General features: G+C 38.1%; 1 protein-coding gene and 1 pseudogene across 3 annotated transcripts; one reads left to right on the forward strand and one right to left on the reverse strand.

The window, feature by feature from the left end:
* Positions 1-7,035: 7,035 nt before the first annotated feature.
* On the reverse strand, positions 7,036-10,983 carry LOC121441558 (recombining binding protein suppressor of hairless-like). 3 transcript variants are annotated; one of them, XM_041642787.1, is made up of 2 exons: positions 10,967-10,983; positions 7,036-8,476 (listed from the first exon to the last, which is right to left on the reverse strand). In XM_041642787.1, exons 1-2 carry the CDS (start codon positions 10,981-10,983, stop codon positions 7,036-7,038), a joined length of 1,458 nt encoding a protein of 485 aa, XP_041498721.1. The 3 variants fall into 3 exon arrangements, with proteins under 3 accessions (XP_041498721.1, XP_041498722.1, XP_041498720.1); XM_041642788.1 differs by lacking the exon at positions 10,967-10,983 and having other exon boundaries at positions 7,036-7,455; positions 7,612-8,538; XM_041642786.1 differs by lacking the exon at positions 10,967-10,983 and having other exon boundaries at positions 7,036-8,538.
* On the forward strand, positions 8,666-9,883 carry LOC121441562 (annotated as a pseudogene).
* Positions 10,984-11,245: the final 262 nt, after the last annotated feature.

The raw sequence follows: 11,245 nt of genomic DNA on the forward strand, positions 1-11,245 counted from the left end.
CAGGTTCTGAATTCATTTAATATATATGACTCTGTTTTAGAGAAGAACTATAAAAGACATTAATTTCCCCAGAAAAATAATAATGTATAGTTGAGAAATAGGGTTATTCCATATTAATTTTCAGATGGTTTTTAAATTAACACCTACCTGCAAAACATATTTTTTAAAAAAAAAAGAAAAAAGTACAAGCCATGGGCATCCACATGTCTTTTGGTGGCAACTCAGACATCAACATGGCCTCTAGAGGGAGCACAGACCACAAAACAAGGCCTCCAGCTGCAGGGTAGATCACAGACTTCAACAAAGCCTTCAGCTGAAGTATAGGCCATAGGCACCATCAAATGGTGAGCATAGTGACTTCTGACAGTTGTCCCAGGTATTTGGAAGACCCAGGTGGAGGGAATGTAAGTTCAAGGCCAGCAACCAGCATGGAAACTTAGTGAGAATCTTTGATAATAAAAATTTTAGCAAGTCCTTCAGTGTCATTTGGCCATTTGAGGTTCTTCTATTAAGAAGTCTCTGTTTAAAGCCGGGCGGTGGTGGCGCACTCCTGTAATCCCAGAACTTGGGAGGCAGAGACAGGCGGATCTCTGTGAGTTCGAGGCCAGCCTGGTCTACCAAGGGAGTTCCAGGACAGGCTCCAAAGCTACAGAGAAACCCTGTCTCGAAAAACCAAAAAAAAAAAAAAAAAAAAAAGTCTCTGTTTAGATCTGTATCCTACTTTTATTTATTTATTTTTTTGGAATTCAGGGTTCTTTTAATTGTTTCCTCCCCTCATTTGGCTCATTTCTATCATTGAAACACTGGGGCTACTCCAGTATAAAAGGTTCTTGTTTTTATTGGTAATTTACTTTTATTTATTTATTGATTGATTGATTGATTAAAGATTGCTGCCTCTTCCCTGCCACCGCCTCCTATTTTCCTCCCCCTCCCCCAATCAACTCCCCCTCCCTCATCAGCCCGAAGAGCAGTCAGGGTTCCCTGCCCTTTCGGAAGTCCAAGGACCTCCCACCTCCTTCCAGGTCTAGTAAGGTGAGCATCCAAACAGCCTAGGCTCCCACAAAGCCAGTAGGTACAGTAGGATCAAAAATTTTAAATTGAATTGTTTTGTTTTAGTTATCTAGTTTCTTGGGTTCTTTATATATTTTGGAGATCATTGCTCTTTCAGATGAGGTTGGTGAAGATCTTTTCAAACTCTACAGGCTGCCGTTTTGTCTTTTTTCCTTACAGTAGCTTCTCAGTTTCAAGAGGTCGCATTTATTAATTATAAATCTAAATGTCTGGGCTAATGGGGCTGTATTCAGGAAGTACTTTCCTGTTTCCATGCATTCCAAGTTACTTTCCACTTTCTCTTCTATAAGATTCAGTGTGGCTGGGTTTATGTTAAAGTCTCTGATCCATTTGGACTTCAGTTGTGTTCATGGGGATAGATATGGATCATTTGCATTCTTGTATGTTATTGCATATTGTATATTACTGCATGTTGACATGCAATAATGCTAGCTCTATTTGTTGAAGATGTTTTCTTGTTTTATATTGTGTAATTTTAACATCCTTAGCCATCAGTTAAATGCAAATAAAAACAACCCTGAGATACCATCTTTTTTTTTTTTTGAGATGGGGTTTCTCTGTGTAACCTTTTGAGCCTGTCATGAAACTCACTCTGTAGGCCTCGCTGGCCTTGAACTCACAGAGATCTGCCTGTCTCTGCCTCCCATATTACACCAGTCAGAATGGTTAAAACACTGATAATAGCTTATGGTGGAGAGGATGCAGAGTAAGGGGAACAATCCTCTAATGCTGGAAGGAGTACAAACTTGTACACCCACTTTGGAAATCAATATGGCAGTTTCTCGAAAAACTGGGAATCAATCTACCTCAAGACCCAGAAATAACATTCTTAGACATACACTCAAAGGATGCACACTCGTACCACAAGGACATTTGCTCAACTGTGTTCAGAGCAGCATTATTTATAATAGCCAGAATCTGGAAACAACCTAGATGCGCCTCAACCAAAGAATGGAAAAAGAAAATGTGGTATATTTACACAATAGAGTACAAGTGGTGAAAAAACAATGACATACAATGGGATAAAACAAAACAAAACAAAAATACTGAGAGAGGTAACTCAGACCCAGGAAGAAAAAGACAGTACATACTGACTCATAAGTGGATATTAGACGTTAAGCAAAGGATAACCAGCCTATATCCCATGACCCCAGAGAAGATAGGTAACAAGTTAACAAGTAGAACCCTAAGAAACATACATGGATCCCCATGGGAAGAGGAAATAGACAAAATCTTTCGAATAAACTGGGAGCGGGGGGGGGGGGGGCAGAAGTGGAGAATGAGGGGATAAGGAAAAGTGGGAGGAAAACACAAGGGAACTGGATGGTCCAGATGTGTGTTTTAAATAGGGATTATTTCATTTCTTCATCTTCAACAAATTACATAGATAATAACACAACAAAATAACTAATAAGAACACAATACAATAATTATACTACTCTGAAATCTATTTTTACAATCATGAACAAAAAATAATTTTACTCAAGAACTTTTAAGAGATATATAATCAGTGCAATTTGTTATATTTTTGGTAGAATACAATTGGTAATTGTTTAGTAACAACAAATATACAATATATTCCTTGTAGCAAATGCTCTGGGTAAAGCTCAAGCTTTATGTAAGATTATCATATATAACTTAGGGTTGACAAACTGAACTGGCAGTAAAAACACAGGCATTAAACAAGTGCAATAATGAAATCAGTTGCCTCTGAAATGTATGGAAATTAAATTTTTATGCTCCTCGTCACAAAGGGATTAATTCTAAGCTGGCAAAATTAGTAAGGTTCTACAGAATATTTATTCAATTATTGGAATTTCCTCATACCTAGAACTGTTAGTTGGTTAACCCACTGAAAGAAGCTAATTGAGAACAGTAAAAAATTTACTTTGACCATCTCTTTTATAAATGAATACAATAATTTTATTTTAAAAATGAACAAAAAAACTATTAGCAAGACATGCCCTTTGAAAAACACTCTAAAACTGGATTTGATGACACATTCATTTTAATACTAGCACTCAGGAGGTAGAAACAGTGAGGTCTCTGTGATTTTACCTACAGTTGGGTCTACATAGTGAATGCCAGGCCAGCCAGAGAATACTGTAAGCTTTTTATATAATATCCTTGAATATAATAACTAGTTATTTATGTTTGTATTCCCCAAGAAACTTAATGTACCAAGACAGAATTTTCCTTTCTAGATATAACTGAAGGGCAATTTATATTCAATAATTATTGAGAGCATCAGCAGTTAATTTGTTACTTACTCTGGAAACCAAAGTGCTTTGGGGTTTACATTCTCTCAAAGAATACTTTCAAAGAATATTATACAGAGTGACACTGCTGGTTAATACAGAGTCTATGACTGAGCATTTCTTGCTCTCATTGTACTTAGGCTAACCAATGCTATTAGTGGGTATTGAGGACAAGAACATGAAATATTAAAGGGGAAATTTGTAGGCTCTTGTTAAAGAAAATACTTCTTCCGATTAAACATGTTTCTAGAAAGGAACAGGATTTAAGCCAAAGCCTGAAAAATGAGAAGTGGATAGATGTGTTGCCACAGTTCTATTTGGTTGAGATGTCCCTCTACTAAGAACAGAACTGACTAACAGTACTAAGCTATCAGCTCTCTCCAGGAACTAACTTCAGCTAAAAAAAAAAAAAAAAAAAAAAAAACCTGCTTTAGGTTTCTCTTTTTTCCCTTTGGCCTGCTGCTGGCATTCAGTGATGGGGGAAAGCAGAGATAGGAAAATTGAACCTTTTTTTCCTCCAAAAAGAGACCTTTCTAAAGGGGCAATCGAGTTTAAGAGTTTAGCTGAAGCTCTGAATCTCTGTTTAGTTTTATCTTCAGTCAAATCATGCATTCAATTTGCCTTCATTAAAGTGCATCAATTTATTGAAAACATTTCCTGTAACAACTTGTACTAGTTAACATCTCCAGCTCTTTCTTGTATTCTACATTTACTTATTATCAATATGTCATCCATCCTGACTTTCTTAGTCCCTTATTTGTGCCTGATTTCTCACCGCCATTTGTTCTTGTGTTTTTTCTTCTGCCTGCAATGTTCTTCCCCTTCAGTTTATGTTTTTACATCTCTGTTAACCTTCAAATAGCTCTTCAGTAAAGAACTGTCTTGGAAATTTATGACTAAGCCAATTTGCCTCATGATATATTCAGAGCATCATTTACATGTCATCATACTGAGCACAGTGTTTCACACCTTTCAGTTGTACATAACTAGTACAGTGCCTAAAGAAATAAGTAAAAAAATAAAATAATTAATCACTAAAGGAACCTGACTTAATTTAGTCCATATTAATTGAATCAATAAAATAAAATACATTACTAAAATGTGTTTGTATATACTGTGTGCTATATTAGCCATTATTTTCAAGCAGTTATATGACTTGAGTTCCTTCCTGTCATATATATGACATGAATTAACCCAAAATATGTTTGGAATATACAAAACTTTGTAGGATAGCTACTAAAATTTGAGGTATTATTTTCATCCTGTTTTATTTTTTAATGATTTACAATAAACTTGTAGTAATCTCATTTTATGTTTTTATTTGCAAGTTCCTTACAATAAAATTTTGGTTAAAAAGGTAAAATTGAATACACTAATAACTAAAAACTCCTGAAATAAGTTTGTGATTTTTTTTAATTCAAGAAATATGAGAGTCATTTTAGCAAGCTTGTTCTTAGATTAATTGGCCAGAATTATTCAAACTTAATTGTCTCTCTTAGGGAAATGTTAAAGCACTTTATAGCTACAAAAGTACCTCCCAGAAAATTATATTCTGCCAGTGGGAATGCTTAATATTTTTCTATTATTCTGAAAGTAGATGTTTTCAAAGTTGGTCACATGCATATTTTGCTAAGGTTTTCAATACACAGAAAACTTTTATCCATATACAGCCAGGTCTCTATTACGAATGACAGCTAACATTTCCAATTTTTCACAAGGTTCTAAATTATGAAAATTACCAAGTCAGTAAATCTCTATAGTAGAAAAAACTGAATGTTAAGTGTAAATCGGTTATAAACCATATAGATATGTGAGAAATATATGTATATTTTATGCTGCAGAATATTATTTTAAAGTGTGTTGCATTTTTCCTACTGAAAAAGCAGTTAACAATTCAAAGATATGTTTGATTAAATAAAATTAACCTGCTAGCAGGATGCTGAGTCAGCAAGTAGCTGACAAGAAGGAGAAACCACACAGCCTAACAAGGGGTTTTTAACGGGGTGGGGGGGAGATAAGGTCACTGGGTTGTTTGGAGGATGGCTGAAAAAGGAAAAAGTTAGCTACTTGTTGTTCACCCCTTCAGAGCCAGCAGAATTACACCTCAAATCTTGAATTGTGAGTTCTTTAGATTTAGATAGATTCCTTTAGTAGCTTTGAGGAACAGAATCTGCCGGGCATGGCGCCCCCGTGTCTGTGCTCTGTGCTCTAGAACTCAGATCGCGAGCTTCAGGCCAGGGGCTAGAGGTTGAGAATTCACACGCAGAGACAGACCGACACACGCAGAGCTTTTAACACTGAAACAAAAAGCCCCCCTTTATGGGGTCCTGGGGTAGGTTGATCCCAAATGAATGGAAATAGAAAACACTATTCTGAGTGAGAACCTTCATCTGGTGATGGATGGAGATGGAGACAGAGACCCACATTGGAGCAATGGACTGAGCTCCCAAGGTCCAAATGAGGAACAGAAGGAGAGAGAATATGAGCAAGGAAGTCAAGACCGCAAGGGGGGCACCCACACACTGAGAGGGTGGGGCTGATCTATTAGGAGATCACCAAGGCCAGCTGGTCTGGGACTAAATAAGCATGGGATAAAACCGGACTCTCTGAACATGGTGGACAATGAGGGCTGATGAGACGCCAAGGACAATGGCACTGGGTTTTGATCCTACTGCTTTGTGGGAACCTAGCCTGTTTGGATGCTCACCTTCCTAGACCTGGATGGAGGGGGGAGGACCTTGGACTGCCCACAGGGCAGGGAACCCTGACTGCTCTTTGGACTGGAGAGGGAGGGGGGAGGGGAGTGGGGCTCTGGGAGTGGGGGGAGGTGGAGGGAAAAGGGAGGCGGGGAGGAGGCAAAAATTTTTAATTAAAAAAGATTAATAAAAAATAAAATAAAATGAATTAATTAATTAAAAAAGCCCCCCTTTATTAGCACCATGTAGGCTTAAATACACTGCAGTCAATGGCCAACAGGTGAAAATCCCATCCTCTGATCCTCTAAGCTAGGCACAGCTTCTAGTAACTTTAATTAGAAGGTTCTAGGAGGGAAGAGCAGCTGAAGACCTAGGACTCATTAATCCCAACATCCAGCTGAAGGCCAGGACTTAATTGTTCCAACATCTCTCCCCTAATTTTTTTATAAAAAAGAAGACCCTCCTGTCTTAGGTCCAACAGGCTTGAACCTGAATGTACTTTAGAGCCAAAGCTCAAAAGGGTGGAGAGTGCAACCTACTGGTAATAAGGTATACTACATACTGGGATATAAAAAAGACATGGTGAAAAATGTACCTTTTACTAAAGCTTATGCAAGTCTCTTGGTCCATAAAAACTAAGTTAAGATTTGTGTCTTCTAGCTTAACCTGAACACCAGCCACATATCTATTTTTTGACCATTTAATCAAAACCAATCAAAAACCAACCAAAAGGGTGTGTGTGTGTGAGAGAGAGACAGCTGAAAACTGTGATTTCCAACAGTTTGTACATTTTGATGTTTTCCGTTTTCCTGTGGCTTCTGCGATTCAGATCAGCACTTGCAGGTAATGGGGTTTTGAATAGATCACCTGGTATGAAAAGTTTTCCCAAGAAACCACAAAAGATTGTTCATTTTATCCTTGCTTTTCTTTCCTTTTTTTTCCCTTTTGTTTTGTTTTTTCAACTTTTTGCCGCATTCAAGTCAGGTTAAGTCCTAGCAAAAAGATGGTAGTTAGGACACCACTGTTGCTGTGGACAATGTGACACTGGTAGAATTTGTGCTGGCGTTCGTGTAACTTCCCTCGCTGTTTGTGATTGACTGGTTGATGGGCACTTGGCTTGAGTTGGCTCTGAGGATCGCTCCTTCTGCGCTGTAGTGTGGTCTCGGCCCTGGTTCTGGTGTGTAGGTAAAGGTAAGGCTAGTAGAATAAATGATTCCATCAATACGGACCAAAGTTACTGGAACCTGGACTGGCTGACGGATCCATCTCCAACCTTCTCGGAATGCAGAAATGTCTGGGACCACACAGAGCATGTTCTCTCCGCATCTGTACATTGTTTCGGCTTCTACATCCCCAAACCATACTTGTAAATTTGGAGTAAAATTCTCTCCTGTAAGTTCAAGAATTGCTAAGTCCCCGCTGCCATTCAACTGAAGATTTTCTATGACAGGCACAGGAGTGACTGGGGCAAGGACAGGGCCCATGCCCTCATAGAATGTATACTCTGCCTTATCTGTGCTAATAATTTTCCAGCAAGCTCCATCATTTATCATTTCTTTATTTGGTTCTTTCAGACATGGTGTGGCCTGAAATTGGATTATTCTTTCTTGAGAAAGGCACAAGTACATTTTTTCAGTATCCTTAAGGTAAAATGCACATTTGTGGAGTTGTGATACAGGACCATGTGCATCCAGTAATGCTGTCTGCTTATCAACTTTTCTAATTATCAATCTTGGGAGTGCCATGCCAGTCACTGAGCACACAAGTTTGACAGTCTGGCCATAGTGGATGTAACCATCTCGGACTGTGAACTCCTCTCCTTCTGACTCATCGTCATCCAAGAGATGAATATGAAATGCTCCCCACTGTTGTGAACTAGCATGGAATTTTTCTCCTTCTACATGCAGGTATCTGGTACTTACTGTCTGGGATCTAAGCCGATTAAACAAAGCCACCATTGTTCCTGAGGCAATGCACAAGTCAGCATTTTTCAGTGACTGCTTCTTTTTGGAAGGTTTGGAAATGACTTTTATCCACTTGCTGACGAACACACCAATATCATCACTGTTGCCATAGAACATTTTTACAGACAACCTGAAATGTTTTCTCTTGTCTGAATCAGGTATGTACAATGTTTTAGCTGTGGAGTAGTTCTTCCCTTCCAAGTTTAGCCACTGCATTTCTTGACCAGTATGTCTTATTCCAATATAGGCACAGGGTTGTGACTCTTGTTCTGAACAACCATCTCTTTCCATTTGTTCTTTTTTTTTCTTCCAACCACTGCCCATAAGATACACACACGGAGGAGGGCAAAAAAATCGTTTTTCCTTTCCATAGGACTTCTGCGCAACTTTTGCATGAAGGATGAGTACTGTTTGATCCCCTCGTTCTTTTAAATAATTTCGCATAGCTTCTCTAGTGAGTCGCTTAGGTGGAGGCCGCTCCCAAAACCTCCCCAGCGATGGAGCATGCGCAGGCCGCTCCTCCGCGGGTGAGCCCTCCATGTAGTCCATTGACTGTAGAAGCAGGACCTAGTGGCATCTGACCCTTGAGGGCAGCTATTTGTACTCTCTCTCGAATTCTCTTGCTGACAGAACGTTCGAGGGATTTGTTGGCCACGTGTGCACATTCTGAGAACAAGCTACTGAACTGTCTGCCAATAATGGAAAGAATCTACATTGTAGAAGAGAGTGTTGGCCAATATATTTCAAGCATCAGTCTCCAGGGAAAATCTCTTGTCTCTGGTCTTTTGATAGGACAGTGTTCTTCACAAAAGGATTATGTGATTCCTGCCACTAGAACACCACCAAAAGAGGAACACAATGAGAACCTCAAGCATCCCAATGGTAAGTTGGATACCTTGGATGAAGAATGGGCCACAGAACATGTCAGCCAGGTATCCAGAATGCTCCCTGGAGGACTTCTGGTTCTTGGAATAATTATTATTACAACTTTAGAATTAGCAGATGATTTTCAAAATGCCCTGCGCAGACTAATATTTTCTGTGGAAAAATCTATGAATAGAAAAAGACTATGGAATATCACAGAGGAAGAGGTCTCAGAACAAGAAATACTTCACATATGTTCTTATACAAAAAAAAAATTATCTTGTCGAACTTATGATGTCCATGATCCAAAGAGTTCAGCAAGACCTGCAGATTGGAAGTATCAAAATCGAGTATCTACCTCCTGGCTGTATCTAGAGTGTACTGTTCACATTAATATCCACATCCCACTGTCGGCTACTTCTGTCAGTTATTCTCTGGAAAAAAGATACAAAGAGTGGACTTGTACGCTGGGCCAAGCAAATAGAAAATGGTGTTTATTTGATTAATGGATAAGTTAAAAATGAAGATTGTGACCTATTATTAGGACAGAAAAAATCTAGAGGAAATACTCAAGCAACTGCTGATTCTTTTGATGTTCGAGTGCTAACACAGTTGCCCCTGAGTTCAGACTACACATCCACAGCCACAGTCCAGATCTGTAGTGGTTCTGTAAACCTTCGGGTGGGGGGGGATGTGAAATGTCGAGCTTTCATCCACAGCAACAAACCCAAGGTTAAAGATGTCATGCAGGCAGTGAAGAGAGATATTTTGAACACAGTCGCTGATGGCTATGAAATACTTTTTGAGGACCTGCTTTTGAATGAAATTCCAGGAAAACAAATATGAACTTCCTCACCGAATTTTCATTCCCCTTCCTGGATCTGCTGTAAGGTTATGCGATTATAAATTTGGTGATGAATCGGCTGAAGAAATCAGAGACCATTTTTCAGAGATGTTAGATCATGAGATTCAAGTAGAAGACTTGGAAACTGCAGAGGAAATAAACACAGCTTCTAGTAACGTCACTTAGAAGGTTCTAGCAGGCTAGAGCAGCTGAAAGCCAGGACTCAAGTAATCCCAACATCCAGGTGAAGGCCAGGACTTAATTGGTCCCAACAAGAATCCTCTCAGGCTGTAGCCCTTGCAGCTGAAGACATTAATTAAAGGGAAGTGACTGCAAACAATAAATAATGATTGCCAACAGTTTTCTTCCTTTAGAAATTTTTGAAAATTACAGATTAAGTTAGCCAATTTAGTATATAATTTCTTTTGCATCTTACCTCATCTAAAGACAGACATGGCTTTCTCATCAGTTGAGAGTTCTTAAATCTAGAGAATATCCTAACAACAATTGAGGAAATAACTGTGAATGAAAATCACATTTGTGAAAACTAAAGCAAGACTTATTACAAAAGAGTATTGGAACTAAGAATTATTTATTGTAAAAATTCACTTTGGAGTAAATGAGTGACAGCTTTCTAAAAATATTTTGCATCATATCAAGCCAATAAAATGAGGTAAATAATAAACTACAGAGGCTCATTTATTTCTCCTGTTAGGCACTTATTTTTAAAACCCATCCCATTTCATCTGTTCCCAGTTCATAGGCACAAAATGGCTTCTAATAATTATTACAACCTGCAATTGTTCAACTAGCATATATCAAATAATGAAAGGATGCACCTTCACAATTTTTCTTTCAGTTTAGAGATCATATTCTCTTAATCCTTAGTTGTCTTTCATTTAAACTTCTTATTGTTTGAATAAAATATAATGAGAATATTAGTGATAAGACTGTAGATACAAACAATCCACAAACCATGTAGATTTCATACTATCACTGGTTGTGCCAGATTTTATTGTCCAAACATATCAGTTTCACCCAAATGTTCTTGCATTCATTGAGGTTGACATTGAATCAGGGTGATCAAGTAATCTAAGCCATTGAGAGGTATAGACAATGTCATATACTCTTTGAGTTCAGACAAGCAGTGACGTAAGATAAAGAGAGTTAGGTAAATAGATTCTCTATGACTTCTAAAATTGAGTAAAAGCATGAAGTTCAATTCTGATAAACTCAGAGAACCTCAGTTAAACGTGTAAGAATTCTGACTTTCGAAAGGTTAACATATTTGAGGCATTCTGAATCATATCACATGGAGAAGCTACATCAGATGATTTTTTTTTTTTGGATACTGACCTCAATTGGTAGTCAAACCCAGACATCAATAGGCATGCAAGTAAACAATTACACAAAACACTCCCACCCAAAACATCAAGTCACTCTCAATCATTATATTTTCCTACATGAATGTCAAGACACTGGTTATTAGTAACATGCTTTCTACTAAAATTTATGACAAATTCAGTGTAGCAAAATAGAATTTTAAAC

This window comes from Microtus oregoni, unplaced genomic scaffold, assembly GCF_018167655.1.
Source record: "Microtus oregoni isolate MIOR12 unplaced genomic scaffold, Mior012 000079F_003, whole genome shotgun sequence".
Classification (NCBI taxonomy): domain Eukaryota; kingdom Metazoa; phylum Chordata; class Mammalia; order Rodentia; family Cricetidae; genus Microtus; species Microtus oregoni.

What these genes read in the sequence shown, in the direction of transcription:
- LOC121441558 (XM_041642786.1), bottom strand. Translation starts at nt 8,538, where the DNA reads ATGGACTACATGGAGGGCTCACCCGCGGAGGAGCGGCCTGCGCATGCT.